This window comes from Macrosteles quadrilineatus, unplaced genomic scaffold, assembly GCF_028750875.1.
Source record: "Macrosteles quadrilineatus isolate MER2022 unplaced genomic scaffold, UCM_ALF_1.0 Scaffold_6__1_contigs__length_79288215, whole genome shotgun sequence".
Taxonomy (NCBI): domain Eukaryota; kingdom Metazoa; phylum Arthropoda; class Insecta; order Hemiptera; family Cicadellidae; genus Macrosteles; species Macrosteles quadrilineatus.
Genome location: NW_026542599.1, coordinates 64463284 through 64487981, shown reverse-complemented (window position 1 = coordinate 64487981; position 24698 = coordinate 64463284). Strand labels below are relative to the sequence as shown.

General features: G+C 37.5%; 1 protein-coding gene across 1 annotated transcript in view; it reads left to right on the top strand.

The window, feature by feature from the left end:
• The window catches only part of LOC128997581 (uncharacterized), a 33102-nt gene extending 12579 nt beyond the window's left edge, over nucleotides 1–20523 (top strand). Inside the window, exons 5-27 of the mRNA XM_054423220.1 lie at nucleotides 42–170; nucleotides 1780–1899; nucleotides 2742–2903; nucleotides 3355–3651; nucleotides 3954–4088; nucleotides 5139–5323; nucleotides 6342–6485; nucleotides 8106–8223; nucleotides 8771–9010; nucleotides 9070–9141; nucleotides 9218–9454; nucleotides 9511–9750; nucleotides 9807–10046; nucleotides 10103–10342; nucleotides 10399–10638; nucleotides 10695–10922; nucleotides 12178–12408; nucleotides 13456–13629; nucleotides 13866–14168; nucleotides 14633–14730; nucleotides 17214–17341; nucleotides 18038–18165; nucleotides 18522–20523. Coding sequence (XP_054279195.1) covers nucleotides 42–170; nucleotides 1780–1899; nucleotides 2742–2903; nucleotides 3355–3651; nucleotides 3954–4088; nucleotides 5139–5323; nucleotides 6342–6485; nucleotides 8106–8223; nucleotides 8771–9010; nucleotides 9070–9141; nucleotides 9218–9454; nucleotides 9511–9750; nucleotides 9807–10046; nucleotides 10103–10342; nucleotides 10399–10638; nucleotides 10695–10922; nucleotides 12178–12408; nucleotides 13456–13629; nucleotides 13866–14168; nucleotides 14633–14730; nucleotides 17214–17341; nucleotides 18038–18165; nucleotides 18522–18740 — 4308 coding nt within the window. The 3' untranslated portion in view covers nucleotides 18741–20523. The remainder of the gene's footprint in view (nucleotides 1–41; nucleotides 171–1779; nucleotides 1900–2741; nucleotides 2904–3354; nucleotides 3652–3953; nucleotides 4089–5138; nucleotides 5324–6341; nucleotides 6486–8105; nucleotides 8224–8770; nucleotides 9011–9069; nucleotides 9142–9217; nucleotides 9455–9510; nucleotides 9751–9806; nucleotides 10047–10102; nucleotides 10343–10398; nucleotides 10639–10694; nucleotides 10923–12177; nucleotides 12409–13455; nucleotides 13630–13865; nucleotides 14169–14632; nucleotides 14731–17213; nucleotides 17342–18037; nucleotides 18166–18521) is intronic.
• Nucleotides 20524–24698: the final 4175 nt, after the last annotated feature.

Sequence of the window (24698 nt, the reverse complement as noted above, 5' to 3'; positions counted from 1 at the left end):
CTTTTGAACGCAAAATAATATTAAGGTTTTTCTTGTCGTAGGATGGTTGTCCGCCAGGAGAGGATGTGTCTACCATCACCGTAGTACTGGACAAGGAGTACTCTTCACTCTCAGCGGACAGCAAGATCTCCATTCTGACTAACCTGGCTGGTTATCTGGGAATGCCTCGAGTAAGTTGACTACGAGTAAATTAGGGATGAGGTGTCTCAAGTTTCAGGAAAAATGTACAGTGGCCTCCCCCTTATCCAGACACCCTCTAAGAGTCCTTGGAGCCTAGAGGTTCTAACTCGTAAAATAATTAAAGAACTACGAAAAAATTTCTAATCCTACAGTTTACTAGATGTTTAAATTACAATCACTCTGGTGTTTGAAAAAATATTTTGATATGGTAAATAACTCTTCAGCGGCTGTTTGAAATTAACCTAATTAACATTGCTCTTATGGCGGACAAATTCAAGATGGCCGAAAGCTTCCATAGACTCCCTTTGAGAACAATTCAAAACTACAAAGAACATTTCTAATCTCACAGTAGGCCTATACTAAATATTTAAACTATAATCACTTTGGTGTTTGAAAAAAATTTTTGGACGATGATAATAACTCTTTCTCAGCAGTTTGAAACTATCCAAAATGGCCGCTAGTCTCCAAGGACTAACCTTACATTGGTTTCACCGGACAACACTCTGCAAAAGTTACATCTATTTAACCTCACAATTTTAATCAGCACATTGGTGTAATCGGACTGGATCGGCAGGAAGTGGGCGGTACTGAAACAACTTCTCAAGGAAGATCAAGTGTCGAAATAAAATGCTCTCCTAAGTATAATTTAAAATATTTTAGTTAGTTTTCAATTATTTGTTTGGCAGCACATGTATCGTTAGTTTTAGGGGACGTAGGTTTAACTGGAAAACCCCTTATATGGGCTGGCCTTCATTCCAAGAAGTCCGAATAAGAGAATCTAATGTATCTTCTTGATCTTTGGAGTGGGGATTTATTAATTTAGGATTCTCTCGGGATAGGATTTGTTTCAACAGTTATTAAATGTCATTTGCCACGATCTTGAATTATGATGATGAGGATTTCTCCACGATTGCGGGAGATGTCTATGATTTTTTGTATCTAGGGAGACTATGCAGCTTTCATGGATTATAGTGGCCATGGCGTCAAGTGTGATGAATATAGACTACACACACACTTTATGATTTCCATTACGTATACTTAACCAAATAATAAATTGAGGCTAGCCAGGTTTTTGATGATGCTGAATAGTCCAAAATTTGAAGTAAATTAATTGATTCTAGATAAGATTGCTGTGTAGTTACTACCTATTTGAAAAATGTATGATGTTCTTATAATAAATAGTTCATTGTTAGAAATTTAAAATCAACATGTGTTTTAAAGTGGAAAAATTCTGAGATAGTTGTCTTAACCACCTGACAATGATTAGCTAGCATTGTTTGTAATGCACTAAATAATTTTTGTTTTTAGCAAACTGTTTTTGTTACCCATGTATTTTATTGCTGGTAAAATTTAAGACTGCACAAATAATAAAGACTGCAAATTGATTGTGTTTGTTATGTTTCTGTTTACAAGAATTTACTGAGATTTTAAAACCAAAGGTTTTTCCCTTGTTGCATGGAAAGAAAAATCCTGCCCCACTCCCGTTCTGAAAATCATGGAGCAAATAAAAATCCTGCCCCAACTAAAAGTACAAACACGTCAATCTCTAGTAACATGAATTTAACTGTATTAAACTTAACACTTGTATCTGGATTGCAGGATAGACTGAGCTTAATACCTCATAAAGTAGAAGACATGTTGACCGATTCTGCTATCTCCGCTGGTCCTGGGAATGTGAAGCGGAAAACGTCGACCCAGTCTACAGTCGTCCAATGGCAGGTAAGATGCTCAGATCTTCGACTCTTGAAGAAACTGTTGATACTCAGTAAACTAAATAAGTTCTTGATTAACAAGAAAAAGATTACACCATGTCTCCTTGTAGAAGAGTAGCTTAATCTTGTTGAATGACATGCAAAACTTTTTAGTAAATGACCACTTGTTGGGAGAAAATGAAAAATAATTTAAGATCCTCAAGATGTGTAAAAGAAATATAGTGAATGCTTGGAAAGAATTGTACACTAAGAATTTTAGCTATATATATTTTTATGTTAAGATTAGGATAAATTAAAAAATGAATTAATTAACTTTGATTCCGCCGGAACTGATTGGAGGTTTTTTTTTATCATTCCTGTGAAAGTGAGGAAGACTTGTGAACATTTTGATTCTCTTAGTTTCTGATTTTACCTAACAAAAACCGATGTGATGGTCAAAATAGATTCTACTATAGCTTGTTTATTTATGTTTACCGTTTCTATATGTTTACATTTATGTAAACCATAGGAAAAGTGATTTATTTAATTCTTGTCAATAAATTAAAGCTTACTGACAAAATTTAATATCAAGCAATTTTGTTGGAACCTAACCTCAATATTTAGTTAGTTCGTTTATTATATTATTGCCTGTGTTATTTCACCTATTTGTTTATCCGACCTTGCTTTGGCTGGTTTTTATTAGAATTGACTCAACTCTTAAGTACGAATACAGAATTAGCAATTGTGATGCCTTTTTCAAGCAGTAATTACCTACTTTAGCCACCACTTACCTTCTACTTACCTTCTTAACTACTTACTTTAATTATCTACTTTACCTACTATGGTAATTATTTCTGTGTTTGTCTACAGATTGGCTGCAGTGGTAAGGTGCTGCCCAAGTATTCTACCCAGGTTCAGCAAATCAAACATGACGCTTACGACGGCACTTTGGCGGAAGTGCTGCAACTCCCCATTGTCGGTTGGCACTTATCAGTCAGTTCCACCGGGCCTCCCTTCAGGCACAGACGCCAGGTGATTAAAGTTTGACAGGCTCTTTTAGCGTTAAATTTTCTCGTTATGTTGCTTATTGGTTGGGGTGAAGGATGTAAGGTATAGCACAAGGGGTTATTAGGATTTTAGTGAAGATAGCAAATCCAGTAAAGTGTATCTTTTGTGTTGTAGGCGGACTCGAGTCCCAGCACGTAAACCGAAGTCTATTGTGTTTTATGAATTATCTTTCACCAAAACTTTAGGCCTAGCTGTAAATAATTCTTTGATGAATAAAATGAAGTTTCATGTTTTGATATAAGTTACCATAATCTCAATGGAACGTTGTTAAAAAAACATCATTCCTACATAGGGATTGATGTTTCATTTTTGTTGATTCCAGTTACAATTCAATGAAATTCTTGGTTCTGATTCCAAAAGCAGGGGAAATTAATTTGACACTCATCCCAGTTTTATAATGTAATCCCTTCAACAGATCTTTGGATCGGGTGACAGTGAGAACGACACAGAAGACCTAGATCTGGACGAGGACAACCTGGACAATCTGCCAGAGGTCTCGGGTAAGAACAGTCTAGACGAAGCGACTCCGGAGCCGAGAATCATCCCCATTGCAGCATCCCCCGTGTTCTCAGAACCTTCTACATCCGTCGTACCCTCGGAGGTTCACCCCCACAGACATCATCACGGGGAAGTGGAGAGTGCGGAACCTACGTACACCAGTCTGCTTACCAGTCCTGTACCCTTCGCCACCATCATGCCTACACCTACCTATGTGAGTAGAGTATTGACAGATACTGAAGTAGACGCCCCTATGAACCTTTCTCTAGCCAATTTTTTACTTACCTGTGGTCCGGTTTAGATGAAATTTTGTATGTGAGCACCATTGGACATCTCTAACTCAAACCTTCCTTGGTTGAAAATACTTTGTCAGAAAAATATTCCATTTTATCGTAAACTGTAAATTTTTCTGTTTCTTGTGCCAGCGTGGACTCTTTCTCATTCTGGTATGTCTGCCATCCTCTTAAATATCCTTGAAACTTAAGTACATGTTTCTAAGTATGATGTCTGTGGCAGGATCCTGAGAGGCCAACAGCGTTCTCCACAGTGCTGGTGACTCCCAGCCAAGCTCTGGAAGAGTTCTCCGTGGCTCCTACACCCGCCATCAGTCTAGTGGAGCCTTCTGTCACTCCGGAAATGTCCACCCCTCAGGTAGTAGAGTAGTGATACATTACCTTGTTGTCAATGTCAGGCCCTTCCTTGCGTTTCATCGTTAGCCCCATGTCCTGTTGGTACCAAAATCCTGGTACAGTATACTCTCTTACCCGGACTCCACAGACCCGAGGTCAGACCGGATAACGAATTTTCCGGTTAAGCCGACGTCCCCAAAGACTCGTTAAAACGGACCGTTTAAATGTATACTGTATACAGTATTTGACTTAAATTTAGGAGAGCATTGTATTTAGACACGTGATCACTGGCCTCAAATCTTTCCCACTAGAACAGTCGTTTCAGTGCCGCCCGCTTCCTGCTAATCTAGTCCAGTTGAACATGCTGATAAAAATTGTCCGGTTAAAGATATGTCATTTCCACCAAGTGTAGTCCGGTTAAACCATGTACGGTTAAAAGGGGTCTGGATAAGAGGGAGTCTACTGTACTGAAATCTGAATGTCGGTCCTTCAGGTACTGATACATCACTGTCATAGCAATTTATTCAGTCCTTGAACATCGTAAATATTGTAATTGACGGTCATAAGTACAAAAAGAATATATGTATAAGTACTTGTATGTTAGGGACTGCTAGCAACTAAACATCACAATTTTTAGAATTTGAAAACTTAACAAATGTTTTAATTCTAGGGTGAAAAAAGCTTAATAGTTAACAGTAATAAGGATACAGTGGTATTGATTAGAATTTGTCTACGTGGAAGAATGCCTTTAGACATTTTTTGAAGGGAGGGAATACCAAAAGGAATTTTAAAATTAATATAATTTCAAATCAAATATTGTCAGCTTTTAGAGCCAGCCTTCATTGGGGGATTTTCAATGTGTCATTTATTGTAGTGTGTATGTCCAGGCAATTTTTAAACCCACAAATATTATTTTTGTGTGCATTTATGTGGAATGTGTAAAGTTGAATGGATGCCGAGGTCAAGCTGAAATTTTGTTCTTTTTGTAAAATAATTTCAATTCAGCTACTTTTCTAAAGATATCTTGTACGAAAACCGTTGGTATCTATAATAATTAGTTATGCTTCTACAGGAGACAGTTCCGCTGGTTGTTGAAAGCTCGTCGGAACACTCGTCCACCGAGGCGTTGACAACCTCACCTCCACCTACAGAGTCTACACCTCGGGCGACTACGCCACAGCTGGTGCCAGAGAACACGGCACCCATCATCAACCGCAAGCTGCCCCGTCAGGCCACCACGGCGGGGAAACCATTCAGGTCAGTCAAGTGTTTCACAGTTGATTTTAGGGGAAAGCTGACGAAACCTTGTAACGTTTTTTTTAGAGAAAAAGTACTTGGCTTAGGAATTGACTAAGGAAGAAGGAATGGATATACAAATACATAACTTAACTAAGAAAAGATTTCCAAGTACTTAAAAGCACACAAGAAAAGTTCACAATATTATCAACTTGATGTTTTGCCCCTACAAGGGAAAGAAGAAATATGTTCAATATGAACTTTTTTTGCTTTAACTACCTAGAATTCTTTTTTTTTCTTTTTGATAAGGTAGTTGTGTATTCATTCCTTTTTCCGTAATATGAAACCCTGTAAAGGTAATTCATGCACAGATAAAACATAGGTAGGTACGGTATGCTTAAGCAAACAAAAAAAAAGATAGGTGAATGCTCATATAGATAAAAGTACATAAGTCTAGGAACATATATAACATTTCTAACAAGTCCAAGACATTGGCCAACCACTAGTTTTTAAGACACCTTCTAAAAAAAGTCTTCTTCCTTCGACTTTGTTAATATTTAAAATAAAATTTATAACTCTAAAATGGCTCATGCCTTTCCTTTCTGCAGGAAATGTCAGTGATTGTTTATTTATTTCTAGATATTAAGTAAAAGCCATTTAGTTGATCAGAGAGGTTTGTTTGTGTAAGAGTAGAGTTTAGAAAAACTATTACCAATTGGTGAGTTTGGTAGATTATATGAGAACATCCTATCGTTCAGTTGCTGATAGATACACAATACCTCACTGGCTGGTCAGTTTCCTGCAACAACTAGAGTTGGTAAGAGTCAGGATTGCAACAATTTTAATTTTATAACTGATACTTCTAAAGACAATCTCAATTCCCTAAAGAAGACATATCAAAAGCGGCATATCATATCAGCATCGACTTAGCAGGAAAACTACTAAAACTGATGGTTATCAGCTGTTAAAGGATAATCATAATTTATTCAACTTAAACGTTTTATATTGACAAACCAAAGCTATTTGCATCTTTTTGCAGATATGTTATCCCGGACACTGTATTCTCAGACTTGGAAGATGGCAACACTCGGAAACTTCACCTTACACTCAAGACGCAGGAGGGTTCTCCCCTCAAGTACTCTTGGATCCACTTCAACCCGGAGAATCAAGAAGTTATCGCACTGTAAGTGTTATTTACGACAATACAATGTACATCAGAGTTCCGCTAATCAAATAGCAAGCTAACCCTTTTGGGGGAAAATTTTTTGGCCTACCATTTGTAATTTAAAAATATAACGAGCTGTTTAGCCCGTCCTACGTACGGGAATCGAGTAGTCCATTAAAACTGTATATGATTCAGAACAGCTAGTTTACAACTTGGTGGCCGCTTCACACAAACTGGCTTTGAGTACAGTAGCTACATACCACCTTCCACTGCATAGGCCTACTATCACTTACCGTACCTTATTTTACCACCTTGGCCACTGAAACCTCTAAAATGATCCTGGCCTCCCGTTCTCTTCTATCCCCTGCCATTTCTAAGGAAGATACCAGTCTGAAGATGTATTTCATTACTTGGTCTTCCAAGTGGTCGTCTACCTTGTAGTACTCCTTGGAATACACTTTTAAAAGTTGAAGTATATTCTCTAAGCCATGCAAAGCCTATTCAGCCCATCCGAGGTCTGAGCCTTTTGTAATGTACCCCTTTATCAAGTTTCTGAATCATACAGTACTACTGGGATAGTTATGATATGGTATGAATCGATTTTGGTTTCTACTGACACCCTGCAGCTTACTGGTCAGTTTTCTGGAGACCTACTACACCGGTTGACATTTTCATGTGTACTGTATGCAGTCATACTTATATTCACACATCTAGAAAAAGATGTATCAACACGTAAACCACTTATATCTTAAAGGATTAAGCACTTATACTTAGACGGATTGCATTTATGACAAAACTTGATTATACGTTTAAAATGTTTAGTTCAAAATTACACAATCTTCTGATAACATAGATCTTTTACGGTATGTAATAAACTGCATTTTAAGGGGAAATAGTGTGTAGGCAAACTCTGGATCAATATTTTTGTATACAAACAACTTGTAACATAAACATTTCAATGACAGTTAGAAACCAGCTGTTAGTTAAACCACCACTAAAACGACTTTAACTCGTCCGTCGGCTGCTAGACTTTTTGAAAATTAAAACTTAATTTCTAAAAAACTGGGACCCTAAACTAAAATTATGGCTTCGACATTCCCTAGTTCTCAAAATTATCTTTCTTTCAACACAAAAATCATGAAAATCCGTCAAGTGGTTGATTCAGAATCGTGAAATAAAAAAACCCTGTTTCGTTTTAATATTATAGATTTAAATGACACTATTAGGTTGATTATATTCTACTGGACACAACACGGATTAATGTTATTGTAACTTTAAATACAATAGGCCATACAAAACTTTACCATAGCACACACTCCTGACACAATACTTAATTTCGCACAACCAAAACCTGCGGTCAAGCAAAGATCTACATTGTCTTCCACAATCACAGCCAAATCCTGGACAGCCACCTCATTCAGTCGGAGATCATCATTATCTTCTGCGGTCTTGGAGACATAATCATCGTCTCCTGAGATGACTGAAATGTTAATTGTCGTCATCTGAGATCGCGTAAAAAACGTTAATTTGTTAGACTTAGCTTGGCTCTACATTCAAGCCACTTGTTGAACTCTATATAATAGCGACTGTTCTATAAATGAGGAAGATAAAGTGTCTAATGATATGACTTGTCCGCAGCCCACTGGAGGAGCATGTGTCCAAATGGAGCTTCACTCTGGAAGCAAGGGACAGCGAAGGTCTGGTGGTGAATGACACATTGGAACTGTCTGTACAACACCACAAAGGCAGAAGAACGGTCAGTACTCGTTATAGTTGTTTATTCCCAAATTGTGCCAAACTATATCTTGGCGTGCCCTTTGTTTCGGCATAGGTGATGGTGCCCAATTAGATTCAGAATTTCCTCAAAATAGAAATCAAAAAGACCTAGGAGGGTATCAACTGGAATTTTAGGTCCATATTTACACTACATGATTCTCTAAAGTTCATAACCTTCAATCATACCAAATTATCATGGTTTTGATGAAAAAAATAGGCCTAGGTACATCTCTGTCACACTTACTATGATTAGGAACAGCTGTAAAAGATAACAGCTGATCGACAATGTGCTGTCCAAGTTGGAAACAGTTCACTGATTCATTGTCAGATGTCACCACCTACCGGGTTGGGTAATGACAAGAGTGTCTGGTCAAACTGTAGTAATTTTTTTTATGATAGATTCGTCTAACCGCCTCGAAAGGTTAAGTTAAGGATAATTTTTTCTCATATAGAATTGAAAATCCGCCACCGTTTCTGATTACTTCAGACGTCAAGGTGTAATATAACTCCTATGCTGCTTTGTACAGGTGACTCATGCCCTGACACTGGACCTGGCACTGCAGAGCACACCTACACCAGTGGAGTGGCAGCTACAGCTAGTAGACAGACTGGCAGCACTGTATGGTGATTCTGACAGTGACAAGATCATAGTGTTGATACTCAATATATGTACAGGTGACTCATGCCCTGACACTGGACCTGGCACTGCAGAGCACAACTACACCAGTGGAGTGGCAGCTACAGCTAGTAGACAGACTGGCAGCACTGTATGGTGATTCTGACAGTGACAAGATCATAGTGTTGATACTCTACATAATATGTACAGGTGACTCATGCCCTGACATTGGACCTGGCACTGCAGAGCACACCTACACCAGTGGAGTGGCAGCTGCAGCTAGTAGACAGACTGGCAGCACTGTATGGTGATTCTGATAGTGACAAGATCATAGTGTTGATACTCAATATATTTACAGGTGACTCATGCCCTGACACTGGACCTGGCACTGCAGAGCACACCTACACCGGAGTGGCAGCTACAGCTAGTAGACAGACTGGCAGCACTGTATGGTGATTCTGACACTGACAAGATCATAGTGTTGATACTCTACATATGTACAGGTGACTCATGCCCTGACACTGGACCTGGCACTGCAGAGCACAACTACACCAGTGGAGTGGCAGCTACAGCTAGTAGACAGACTGGCAGCACTGTATGGTGATTCTGACACTGACAAGATCATAGTGTTGATACTCTACATATGTACAGGTGACTCATGCCCTGACACTGGACCTGGCACTGCAGAGCACACCTACACCAGTGGAGTGGCAGCTACAGCTAGTAGACAGACTGGCAGCACTGTATGGTGATTCTGACAGTGACAAGATCATAGTGTTGATACTCAATATATGTACAGGTGACTCATGCCCTGACACTGGACCTGGCACTGCAGAGCACACCTACACCAGTGGAGTGGCAGCTACAGCTAGTAGACAGACTGGCAGCACTGTATGGTGATTCTGACAGTGACAAGATCATAGTGTTGATACTCTATATATGTACAGGTGACTCATGCCCTGACATTGGACCTGGCACTGCAGAGCTCACCTACACCAGTGGAGTGGCAGCTACAGCTAGTAGACAGACTGGCAGCACTGTATGGTGATTCTGACTCTGACAAGATCATAGTGTTGATACTCAATATATGTACAGGTGACTCATGCCCTGACATTGGACCTGGCACTGCAGAGCTCACCTACACCAGTGGAGTGGCAGCTACAGCTAGTAGACAGACTGGCAGCACTGTATGGTGATTCTGACAGTGACAAGATCATAGTGTTGATACTCTATATATGTACAGGTGACTCATGCCCTGACATTGGACCTGGCACTGCAGAGCACACCTACACCAGTGGAGTGGCAGCTACAGCTAGTAGACAGACTGGCAGCACTGTATGGTGATTCTGACTCTGACAAGATCATAGTGTTGATACTCAATATATGTACAGGTGACTCATGCCCTGACATTGGACCTGGCACTGCAGAGCTCACCTACACCAGTGGAGTGGCAGCTACAGCTAGTAGACAGACTGGCAGCACTGTATGGTGATTCTGACTCTGACAAGATCATAGTGTTGATACTCAATATATGTACAGGTGACTCATGCCCTGACACTGGACCTGGCACTGCAGAGCACACCTACACCAGTGGAGTGGCAGCTACAGCTAGTAGACAGACTGGCAGCACTGTATGGTGATTCTGACTCTGACAAGATCATAGTGTTGATACTCAATATATGTACAGGTGACTCATGCCCTGACACTGGACCTGGCACTGCAGAGCACACCTACACCAGTGGAGTGGCAGCTACAGCTAGTAGACAGACTGGCAGCACTGTATGGTGATTCTGACTCTGACAAGATCATAGTGTTGATACTCAATATATGTACAGGTGACTCATGCCCTGACACTGGACCTGGCACTGCAGAGCACACCTACACCAGTGGAGTGGCAGCTACAGCTAGTAGACAGACTGGCAGCACTGTATGGTGATTCTGACTCTGACAAGATCATAGTGTTGGGCGTCACACCTCAGGATGACCCCATCACCTTCACATGGACCAACGACTCCTTGCCCAGGAACCACTGTCCTAGGGAACAGATTGACAACTTGCTCAAGGTATGCTATTGGCTAAGGTTCAACGCTAAGATTGTGATTTTTGAATAAGCGAATAGCAGCTAGCTTATCTTAGCATTCAGGATGGCTATATTATGCACAGAAGAAAGAATTCACAAAAAAAAATTGTAATTTTTTTGTCCAACTCTCTCTCTCGACGTTACAAAATTCCTCAGGGGATGAAATAGTCTGGTTTTATGTGTATTGTGTGTTGTACTCTGGCCTACCTGGATTTTTTGTATAATCACAATCAATATATTTGTAGTTGTGGGTTTATAGTTTTAAGGCATCCCAGCCTGTGGGTTATTTTAAATGCTGATACTACATTCAATTTTTTCTTATCATAAATGTTTTCAAAAGTAAGTGCAGCTATTAATCATGAGTTGTGAGACTTTGTTTCACTACTACTTATACAATCAGTGGAAATAGAGGGTAGGTTTCTTAGTTACCCATCAAAAATCAAGACAGTTTAGCAGACTCAGTAGTTTGGATGTATAATAAGGTTGTGTCTGTACAAAATACAGCTCAATTGTACTGACTTTCTGAGTCAAGAATCAATCAAGAATCAAGAATTTATTGCAACAAATTACAAAAAGAACATTTTGTATAGTTGAGGTCAATATCAGAGTAACTTAGGCTAAGAAGTCTCAGTAATCTGTAAGGATAAAATGTCCAGTGGTTAGCATATCAATTAGGGCCTATAACATTAAATAACTTAGGCTACTTTAAATAATTTAAACAACAAAGTAAGTTACAGATTTAAGGCCTACATCAGTCAGAAACTAAAAACTAATAAGGGTTATAACTGAGTTCCATAAGGGTTGGTGTGGACTTAATGCATGTCTACTATGTTGGGGAGCGAGCTGTCGTAGTGGTTAGAGCGCGGGACTTCAGTCCCTGAGGTCCCGGGTTCGATCCCCGCCAAGTCAGCAATGGATTTTATTTAAGTGATAATGCCGCAACCCCTAGGTCTAGCCTGAAGTAATGTGAAAAACAATCCCAGGCTCGTGCCTAGCGTCCTTAGAATCTCGCCAATCACCAAAGTATTTTATCATAATGCTGTGACCCTCTAGGACTAATCTGAAGTAATTTTTAAATCAGATATATCAAACATTCTTTTATTTTTCAACACTTCTTTGTACCTAAGATTTAGGTAGTGGATTATAGAGAATTATAATCCAAATTCGGATCCACAGAAGGGAAAAGGTAGGTTTCAATAATTTTCTTACAATCCTTACATCTCACCAATGTCCTGCAGGTGCTGAGAGCCAATGAGGATGGCAAGCCGACGGACGCTGTCAGACATCTGCTCTCCCCTCAGATCACGGTGGTGAGAGTGTCGTGGACAGGCAAGGGTACGTGTGACTCTCCGCCCTCCCCTCCGGAGAAGCTGCCCCCCTCCACGCAGAACTTCTCCCCCACCATCCGCAACCAGGTGGACATCATCAACGCCACTCTGGGGCAGCTGCTGGTCTACACTGTGCCCGAGGTATAATTTATACTATTTTTGAGGATTTGATTAATATATTCTTAACCTGTGATAAAACCACTAATAGTATGCAAGTGCATCTGTGGTGGTACGTTGTTGTACAAAAATTATATGTCAAGATTATTTGAACTGTTGCGACTGAATTCATGTCCCATTGCCAAATGTTGTACACTGTACCCAAGGTGTGTAATTTCTAGTGGTTTTGAGGATTTAGATGTGTAGCTACGCCAGTGTTCCCAACCTGTGATATGCTAACCTAACCGCTAGTATGTAGATGCCACTGTGGTGGTACATTCTAAGAACGGGAATTATATGTCAGGATTATTTATGCCGACAGATTCACAAGCCATAGGCAACTGTATATAGTAAACTAGATGATAGAACGAGAACAAGTTTATTTTATCGCTTTGGGTATCTTGCTTGGGATCAAACCAGCTACCAAATGACATTAATTAATAGCACACAGTGAAATTAAAACTCTTCTGCTTCGTGCTTTATACTTTATACTTTTCAATCAAATGGCGACCATACAAAGTAGGTTTTAAGCCAAGTATGAATGAAGATGAGTGTAGGGTGAGTGGCGCGATCTTGTAGTCTTGTTAGTGACTAAGGCCGACATATTCCTTAGGACAGCTGTTAATTAATAGCCCCTACACCTAATGGCAACTAAGGGACCTACTGTTTATTATGGAATCCGAACCACATTTTCTCCTTGGTATATACGAATTGGTCTAATTATCAGGATAGTACTGCGGATAGTCGTTGTACTCACTTGTGCGGACGTTAATCCACACCAGGGAGTATTGCATGCCTATAATATCCACAATTCGTGACCTCCTAGTACCTAGTAGCTGGATTACAGGACGACGCCACCGTCCCAGTCAAGTTTAACTTTACTCAGGTATTTATCAATTGCAGAAAATGTCATCTTCTCGGTAAAGGTGACATGCTTAAAAGTTAGAAAATGGTTCAGTAAAATTAATGCTATTTAATTGGTATGGATATACTTTCCACAATTTGAATCAGTCCAATCGACCTGTGTTTCAGGACACATTCTACGACCCCGAGGACGGCAGCACTCGCAACATGGAGCTGTCTGTGTTGCACATGGACAGATCACCACTGAACCCAACACACTGGCTGCAGTTTGACACCAAGAACCAGGAGTTCTACGGCATACCCATGTCTGGCTCGGATGTGGGCAAACAGGAGTACCAACTGGTCAGTATGACGTTCCAATGCTGCGATAAAGCTTGTACCATTTTAACAATAAATACCACAGGAACCTGCAGAAAAAAAGCATTTGAATCTGTTTGAACTGCTCAAATATTACCATAAACAACTCTTACTTACCATCTAGCCTTGTATAAAACAGTTCCGGCCCATAGTAGTAAGAATATGGGACATAAAAATTGTATCAATGGTGAAACTCGCATCTGACACGACTGTGTCCACAGGTGTGCAAAGACAGTGGCGGACTGACAGCCTACGACGGACTGGTTGTCGTAGTGCAGCCACCAGCCAAGGTGTTGTACAACGTCGAGTTCTCCATGGACATAGACATCGACTACGACAACTTCGCTAGCAACCCTGCGATGAAGCGCCACTTTGTGGAGCGACTAGCGGAGTTGTTCGGGGACAGGAACTCCAGTGCTATAGTGTTTAGCGGAGTCACGGACAACCCGACACATATTGTGTGGCACAACCGATCCTTGCCTACCGAGTATTGTCCTCACGAACAGATTCAACAGCTGAGACAGGTAAATACAGTTGAACATTCGATAATTCAGAATAAAAGTTCAGTTTGTAGACAATACCTTGATATTTCAAAGTGTTTCCATGTGTAATACACTCGGTATTTCAAAATCCAAACAGAGGGCAGGCCGATTTGGAACATGCAGTAATTCAAATTACGGCCTGTTTATTTAGTGTTGGCTTGGTACAGCTGAGGTATTTTTAACATTAGGTAGGTATATGGAAAGTTCCCTTTAGAAAGAAATTACGACCTTAAAGGGCAATTAATGAAATAACGGATTGTTTTGTGCAAGGTTTCTCGTCATGACGAACATTTTAAGTATATGGTTTATGGGAGTGTGACGTAGTTTTCTCTAAAGTTCATGGGTACTTTGGGATTTATATAAATGGATCTTGTTATTTATTTGTGTCTGTTGCTGACACTCCCGAGTAAGCTACATTACAAATTCACTGACATGTTACGTTGCAGATACTCCTAGTAGACGAAAGCCGATTGTCTAACCAGGTGAACACAGTGCTAGGGCCAGAGTTTCCCGTGGTGAAAGCCTCCCTCATCCCCACCGCCAGGTACGTTGAACTTAGTGTCGTCTGGTGAAATCTGAAGCAGAAGTATATTACGTTACTATACTCCGTTCAAAAAATTTAGGCGGTTTAGGGGTAGAAATCTATCCCCTCCACGTCTTGATCCTACCTCAACATAGCTCATCACGTCTTGATCCGAATTAATACATAGCTCAATAGCTGAGATGTTTCAAAACGTCAATCAGATGCAATATACATGAAGCAGAAAAAAGTGGTTCGTGAACTTCCCCTCAAACCACCTAAATTTTGTGAACGGAGTATAGTCTGGAAAATATATGTATACCGAAGGAAGGGAACAACGTCTCCGACCATTTTCAAGTATTGTTTGATCTCAGCTTCTGTCAGGCCACAACATCTAGCCAAATTCTTATTGATCTTATCTTATCTTTTGTATTTTTCAAATTACAAAAAAAATTGTTATTATCTGTAATTTGGTGTATCATTAATTGTTATGATTCTTTTTGTTCAATTTTCATGCTAGTAAAAATTAGAAACTTGTACTCATGATTGAAATGAGTCTTTGGCTAGTCATATACTATACATTTTTGATGTTTTACAATAATGATATTAAAAAATATGTATCACAAATAAAACACACATTACCCAACCCCTCACTATCTTACTTTTTGCTTCATTTATATAATTGTGTTTCGGTTATGTTTGGGTTTTACTTTCCCTCCTTGTACACAGTACAGTATAAGGAGAAAGTATTTATTGTTTAAATTTTAGAGTTTGAGTTTTGCATGGAAATATCCATTTTAGTCCTCCTGAACCCAAACCAGTGGTTTTCGAAGTAATATCTGTGTGTCTAGATGTGTACAAAGCTACAGACTACACATATTGTTCGATTTCGATGAGATTTGGTGTGTTTGTACTTTGTTACTAATCTATAGTACCTCCAATATTTTTTTAAAATTTTTATTTTTAATGGTAATTTTCCTTTTAAACTCCATAAAATAACAGAAAATCAGATTTTTACCACAGCAATGTTTTTACACGGTATGTTATGTTCCTTTTAACTCTAAACAAAATGGTACAACCCAAAATTCTGTAAAAATCGTGGCTCAAAATGTATTACAACTGTTGTGATTTTACTCTGTGTCATAGTTACCCCCGCAATTTGCCCACAAGGGTTGTTGACAAGCTAATGGCTATGGGGTATGTGTCGAATTGCTGTTTATTTTTACAGATAACATTACTTAAGTGATTTCTTTAGTGATATTTTGTCAAATTACACAACAAACTACAGGTATTTAATTACCATAAACACACTGTTTTTCACACGGATAATCACTATCACACACAGCCAGTTATTAGCTCAAGGTGAACTGGATGACTGCTGTAGTTCAACACTATGTAGTCTACACCTGAACACCATAGATAACATACACTGTGTTGTGCTGTCGATGATTTGTCAACATTATGTGGTTGGAGTGTATGTCTGTTTTGTACCTGTAAGTTCATTGTGCAGTTGTTTGTTATTTAAGTGATTGTATTTTATTTCACTGGTTGACACTAATAGAATATCATAATTGTGTAGTTTTGAATCACTATAGTATGTAAATGAAAGGTTATTGTATCTTTATTTGTAAAATCTACTTATGGAGGTTATAGAATCAACTGAAAGAATCAAGGTTATCTTTTTATTTGATCAAATGGCTGTGTACTAAAGTCGAGTAATTGTTAACATGTACAAGTTATTTCTAACACATTTGTTTCAATGAAATGCCCTAAACTTTGTTCTTTTTTATAGTACAGTTAACTGCAATTATCTGAATCAATTGGGACCCATACCACATTCGGATGCAAAAAGTTGAGATAGTTAGATTTTTAGGGAACTTTTGGGTTATAAATAATACAATTGATCTATATAAGTTGATTTCCGAGTATATCCTAAAATTTTGAGTAATCGAGCACCAAGTAAAAAAAATCAAGCTGGAGCCGAACTTTCACTGTTCTGATGGCAGAAAGCATCTGTAAAGATTTTGCAACCAAAATATTTGGCTTTTGCTGTGACCGCAGGAGACAGTTAATTATTATGATGTCTACAAGACCATGGAAGTTGTTCAAGATTTTGCCACGAACCTGAAAGACAATGAAGATGTCTCAAGACCGCAAGAGGTATTCAAGATTTTGCCACGATCGCAGAAGATGATGATGTCTATAAGACCATGAGAGATATTGTAGATTTTTCTGAAATTTCCGTGACCACGAGAGACGATGATGATGCCTATGTGACTGTACAGTAGGAGATGTACAGCTTGCCCCAACCATGTTATACTACTGTAGTTTTAAGTTTTAAAAATAGTTCATCTGCCTCCATTGCTTTTGTTAATTTCAATACCACTAGCAACTAGTGTTTTTGGGGACCTTTCGCTCATCCTCCCAAGTCATCGTAATAGACATCTGTTGAAAATATTAATATTTTGAATATAAGTGTTCGATAACATACAGCATTTTTTTCACAGATGCCAGGGAGCCCTGACAGAGACTCACCCCATTGAGCCAGTCTACCCCAGTGGGGACGTACGGCCCGTGTCTAGGTCTCACGAAGAGTACTTGATCACAGTGGTTGTACCAGCGGTTGTCATAGCAGGTCAGTAAGTTGATGGTATTATCACTGAAATTTCAGCTTTGTACTACATTTTACTACCTTCCTTTGCCCAGGATTTTGAGTAAGGATGGCTCGGATTTTAAAAGTCGCAGTTTTACCAGAAAATTAAGAGCATTTCCCCCGATTGATGCTGTGGGATAGGGTTGACGTTCAATATTTTGGTGCAATGTTGGCAACGGTGATAATGTCTACCGATCACGAGGGATGCTCTCGATTTCACCACTATGGCAGGATTATAATGTCTTCACGAATGCAGGTGATATTCAAGATTTGATCTATGGAAACAATGATCTTAAGTGTGGCCTAGGCTATAAAAGTTGATTTCTCGTTGATATAAAATATATATTGATTTAAAATAGAAAATAATCAAAACTTGACCATCAATAAAACAACTAAAATAACTAGATCAATCAAAATTACAACTTGTGCAACTCTTTCCAAAGGTGTCAAAAAACTTCCTTTATAGCTGTTAAAATTGTTTGTAAAATTTAAATGTATTTTTCATCAATTAGCTTTATTAAATACTAACAATATCTTGGAAAAGTAAAGAAATAGACTAATAATACAACATTTATTCTTAGAGAACTGTCTTGTAATCCTGTCAGTAATTGTCTGTCTGTTGGACTATCAGCTGTTGTGTTATTTGTTGTACTGATGTGCTACGTTTGTCGTCTGCAGCCATGTTGCTGTGTGCCGGTCTGGTGGCCTGTGTGTTGTACAGAAGACACAGAACTGGCAAGATGTCTGTCGGCAGCGAAGACGAGCGCCAGAGCTTCCGTAGTAAAGGAATCCCCGTCATATTCCAGGTGTGTATAGTACAGTGTGATAATATAGTAGAACTTCAATTATTGGCCAACCATATGGATAGTAAAAAATCGCATGGTGTAAAAATAAATTTGTTTGGTAAAATTTAAGTTTAACGTAGTTTTTTTTTGCAGTTTACAGACAATTTATTGTGTTCACCTTGCGGTGAGTCTTTGTCTTGTATGCTTTTTCTAAATCCCATTATCTGGAATTTTTACTATCCGGATGAGGTCCACTCCCAATTCTTCCGGATCGGAGCCCATCTGTAGTCTCTACATTTTAATAACAATAACACTTGAATGGGTAAAACAAATTGCATAAAAACATTACTCCATCAGAAATTTTTTATTTTCCGCAGGACGAACTGGAAGAAAGACCAGAACCGGCGAATAAAAGTCCGGTGATCATGAAGGAGGAGAAGCCCCCACTGCCTCCGCCAGAGTACCACCAGCGGACGGCTCTTCTGTCGGACACGGAGGCGTACCAGCCCCCGCCCCCCTTCCCCCTCTCTAGGGACTCAGGGAGGCCCAAACCCACCCCTACCTACCGTAAGCCTCCCCCCTACGTACCTCCTTAACTTGTCTCCGCATTCACTGCCATACACACCCTTCTAACCCACCAGAGTAGAGTAGCTTATGTTAAGTATATGGTTTATATGATTAGTATTAACAGTCAATATTAAAAAACTTTACAGAATTAGACGTTTTTGCACAACGAATTGGGTCTATTCCGTTAGGAGGTGATCCTGGGTGAATTTAGTGTAAATTATCTCCCCATTTTCACCTTTGTAGAGGATTGCTTTGCTAAAAAACTTTAACTAATCGAAAGAATGGAATTTAGGGGAGAATCTAAATGGGTTAGGTGATTAGGCCGGAGCAGAATTAGGGTACCTAATCTGTAATTAATTGTAACATTCAATGTTTCGGGGATGGTTTTGGCTACACAAGATTTTTGGATGCGCTTCAAAAATGTCAAAATCTATTTTCATGTACCATGAAAACGTCTGACTCTATATATGTTCCACCGATTATCAAAACCTGCAAAACGTAGCACATATCAAAACCTAGGATTGGCCACTTCTTGCTTAGATGGTTTTCAAATTTATCATTGCATCATAAGAAGTTTCAACTCGACATAAACTTCTTACTCATTAGTAGCTTTCACATTTTTTCTGTACATGTACATAAGTAATTTTCCCTTCAAAACCTTTTGATTAGGCTGTAAAGTTTATTTTAATTTTCTCTAATTTAGTAACTGGGCATTTAACTGTACATTAGTAGGCCTACTATCCGTTGTTCACCAATCAACGCTTCATTGAACCAGCTAAGCATTCCCTTTTGTGTTCAGTTGCGATCCAAGATTAGTATAGTAGTCGGTTGCTGTCGGTATCTAACAGTCTTTTCACGAGTTACTAAAACGACTCGGCTAGACTGAATCGAAAGCTAACCAAAGACGTCCTACTGTAATATTTTTAGATAATTGTAGTGAAACTACCGTTAATTTCCATACTCCTTTATGTGGCTTCCAAATAGTTTAGTATGTTACCACGTCCATGGTCTGTTTCGTTCTGTGTTCAACTTTCGATATATTGTTGGCCTAAATGTTGTTATGTTAAATACTAGTGATGCATTACGATCTTTTATCTGTTCGATGGGAAAGATTTGATCATTGTTTTAGTCTGAAGCACAAAAAGATTTGTAGCATATTAAATCTGTTTATTATTTCTAATCGATAATTTTCCCGTTTGAAATACATATTTGGCAAAAGTACTTACAAACGCTTGGCTAATACAATTTGTTGTTTACCGCTGATATAAGTAGTAATGTTTTTAAAACTTGATGGTGATGAAACCTGCATAGTTCAATGCAAATTATTCTAAGAAATTATAACTAGCATATAACCTTAGATATGTTTGTACTAAAGATTAAACCAGACACTGAAAACGGTGTATTGTGTTCGTTTTGAATAAAGCGACAATATTTCATACATCCCTAGATTAAAATGAGGACAACGATTTCCGATTTATGTAATAAATTTTAGTGTTTAACCTTGCAAAATGAACTGAGTCTACCTTTGCTGTAATAGTTTCTATGAATGTTTATGTATTGTATATACAGGGTGTTAAAAAACTCTGGACGTAGTTTTTTTATACATTTAAATTACCAATTTCATTTAGAAATTTTTGTATTGGTAATTATTTGTTAGTGAATAGGTTATTTTGCCTTGGTACGTAAAGGTATTTTAAGAAACAAACAATGAGATTGATTTCAATATTAACACAGAAACTTAATAAAGTTATGGAATTTATCTTGAATTACAATTTGAAGATATCAAATTTGTTGAAAACCCCTCAAACCTCTTACAAATCAAGTTTATTTACATTTAAATTTAAAAAAGAAAATGCAGACATTATTTACATGGGCATTTTGTAGATAAAATAATTTTTATTATCCCTACTAAGCTTCTATTTTTAAGATAAACAATATTTCTACTGTGTTGTTAAAAGAACACTATCCGCCATATTGTTTGTTTAAAAAATTTAATTCTTTTAACAAAAAAACAAAATCTTAGCAATTCCAGAGTTTTGTGACCACTGTGTGTTCGTTCAGTGTTTTATTAATCTCCTTGATTTACGGTATGTTTTATTATTTATGAGCAGCTAACTCTAGTCTTAACCATTTTTATATTTATTTTTATATCCATTTATTCAATGATTATGAACGTTTATGAATTTATTTGTATTTCTAGTTATTTCCATGCCTACTTTTAGATTCTCAAGTTTTACGGTCTTGTGGTAAAGCACCATTATTAATCAATTACGTCTTTAATAATTTTTACCTTTGACTATTAATAGAAGATGTCATTTTATGCCCATGTTAAAGTTGTCAGCAGTTTTTAAATCAAAATTAACGTTCAAATGAGCCACCGACAGATTGTGCTGATGTAAATTACTAACTTCTTTCAAATTTGCAGATTTTTAACCAAGTAAAACTGATATAAAGACTAATTTTAAGTTATAGTATCAACTATCAAATATAATCATGTCAACTGTTTCAGTGACAACAAATAAGGTAGAAAATAGAATTTAAGGCACTCTACGTACCCTTAGCAATATCGGAGTGCCCCCTGAACATATGCATTTCACGGGCACTCCTATATTGCTAAAGGTATAGCACTTACTGTTACTGGCTCACTCAACTTGGTTATTTTCTAATGAAAAAATGCCGACAGTTGGTCCATATAGATGGGATGTCTACTTCAGTATCCAAAACTCGTTTTCACTCAATAATTTTAAATTATCACTATCAATTGGGATGGAGACGCCACCTAGGTGTGAATTTTAACCTAAACATGAGTGAAAGATGAGTGTAGAATGGAGTGAGATGATCTTTGTAGCTTTATTTCTGGCTAAGATCAGCTGTTTCATTAGCCAGGATAATTTATTTAAAGCCTAATGATCAGCAACAGCTGGGTCCAGTTTTGAACTATCAAAAAGCTACTGACTTTTTTCAGGATCGATCCGGCAACCTTTTGATTGCTAGGCAAGTCCTATAACCACTCAAAATTGTAGAAAATGAATCCTAATGATTATACTTAAAGTGATTACTTTTGAGTTTGATCAATTTTAATTTTGTACCTATATATTTCCACATCATTTTATAGTGTACATGTGATAGTTTTGTAGTAAAAGGTCATATTTAAAGTTAATTATGTAGTGGTGCTCCTCACTGTAGTGTTTTATGTTAAGTGTTACAATTAACTTTAAACTCTATCACAAGGCCGTAAAAAATCTAAATATACGCTAAGGCAACTATTGTTGGTAACTTTAGACAGTTTAAATTTTACATTGTCAGCAATTTCTGTTGAAGAAATATTATCCTTGTTTGTTGCCAAATAAAACTCTCGTTTTCTTCTCGTTGTACATATCGTTCAACTTAGTTTTAGATTAAGCATGGTATAAGAAATCAGGGTAATTTATAGTTTATGGAGATTTAATATTTTTTTAGAATTTTTCACCCTATTATTAACAAAATACAATGTGTTGATTAATTTTCTCATAGGAACAAAGGTAATCAAAACATTCTAGTTTCAAAAGTAGTCAAATATTTTATAGTACGTTTTCTTGAGTGTATGTCAAAAGGCCTGTATTGTTCTTACTTGTAAACAGCGAACACAAAATGTCAAATGAGTCATTACACATGTGATAGTGATAGTATTACTGGCCGTGTAGGGAAAAGCCAATCATGCCGCTTAAAACATAAGAAAGTATGTTTTTCAAAGTCATTGCGTTTTTTTGTATTTTTTTACTTGAAGCTACAATTAATTACCAAACTTAGTTTGGAGGTTTGCCAGTAGTCCTATTGGCTGACTGAGAAAAAAAATATAGTTTTTATAAATTAACGTAGTAATGTAAAATTTTGTTACAAATAAAGTTGGTAAGTTTTTTATTTATTTACAACAGCTGTTTTATTCGCGGGAAAACTGGATTGGAAGTTGGCTTCACTCGGTAGGACAAAATGTTTGATCTATTTTATATTCTGTGCTTGCTGTTTGTGTACTAAATGTATCCACTTCTTGAATAAACTCTTATATTAATTGCAAGTATCAAGTTATTAATAAAACTTAATATATTTACTTTGTACATACTATCAATGACTGGCTCTAAGTTTTTAAACTGATTAACAAGTTAATTTATGATATTTAGAATAAAAGGTTTACCTCACACTGATTTGCATTTGATTAAAATGTAAAATTTGTCATTGTTCACTGCCTTTTTGTGGATGTTTCAACTTCCCTGGAGTAAGATCGTATTAACAATTGTTAATTCTTTCTAACAGTTTTGCTAGTTAAGTGAAATAGCCATATCAAACATTCCAAGACTGTACGTGGTTCTGATATGTTATTTTCTGTTGTAGTCGTTTGACATATTTTTTATGGACAAATTTTTAATCGATTGTATACTTACCTTTTCGGTTACTAATTTAGTTATTGTGTAACACATACAACTAATTTTTATTTTACTTTAGTCACCATTTTATCATTTGTGTACATAAAACATCCGTTGTTATTTAACCTTGTGACAACCTATCAATGAAAAGAGCTTTTTATAAATGTTGACAAACTTAGAATTTAGCCTTGGGGTCATTTATTTATACTTTTATATGTTATTTGTCGATGTAACATGATGCAACTGTGTACATTGGACTATTTTCTCATACGTAACCAATGTTATTTTACGTAGTTTTGTGAGGCATTTAGAAGCTGGGGTTGAGTAGATCGTCGTATCAATAGTCCAGGGACAATAATCAATGTTTTCATGTCAATTCCTATCATATCTATCGTCAACTGTCGTAGGATCGGTGACTGGCCGTGTATCGCCAGTGCCAAATGTATTTGTTTTGTTGTACGTAATTTTGTAATTATTGTGAAGAGTTTTGGCTTCATTAAATACTAATTGTGTTTAATACAAAACTTGTGTTTTCACTTACCTTAATCGGTGGTTATAAATTGGTATAATTGTAAAACGGTGCAAGGTTAAACCTCCCATTTCAAAGTGTGAGTAGTAGGAATGGTTTAAATTTAGAATTTCTTAAGGCCATTAAGAAATGTGTTTTTATGACTCACTCTAAATGTAATGAACCACCCCTTATTCCTGTCTGGCCAGTTTCCTGAGTCCTTAGAAAATCTTTGATGATGTGAAGTCTATATAATTATAAAATGGGATAATTGTCCATGTGATAACTTCAGGCCTATATTGATCGTATTTACCCTTTTCTAAGCACTTAAAAAATTAGTGTATTTTCTATTGATTAAACATACATTGCTAGATAACTCTAAAAAGTCAACAAAGGCCACAATATATCATGGTCGGCTTGGTTCAATATATCAGGATCCAATACTGCCTGCTGTGGCTGCTGTTTGTTGTCAAAGGTGAGAAATATTATAGGACTCGGTGATCATGACCTTTCCCAAACAGAAGCTATTCATTCAACATAAAGGCTGCCACTAGATTGACTTACTTCTTACATGCAAAGAGAATACAGGGAGGTGAAAACAGTGATGTCTGTGACTTGACAGATCATCCATAGTCAATGATCAGTGGAGTGCATCAAGGGTCGGTTCTCAGGCCAGTGCTTTTCCTCTTTTTTAACAATGACTTCCCATCACTTGTTTAAAATTGGGAAATATATGTCTTTCTTGATGACACTTCTTTCGCTGTATCCAGTCCAACCCGACTCCAATAAGTGCTTTTATCCAGGCCCCTTTTCTTGTTTGTGGCAGTCGTTTGATTACCTCATCAAAATCAAGTCAACAAAAACAAAACTTTAAAATTTTTTTAACAGTAAACCCCAAAAATAGAACTACATTAATGACACATAAACCAAAACCACTGTGTAAATGAAATTACTAGGCATGTTTTAACTATAGGTTTGTAGCCTACAACATACCTAGTAATTTTCCTTACACTGTTTAGTTATAGTTATATTTTTATGACACAGAAACTAAAACCATTGTGTAAGAAAAGTTATTAGGT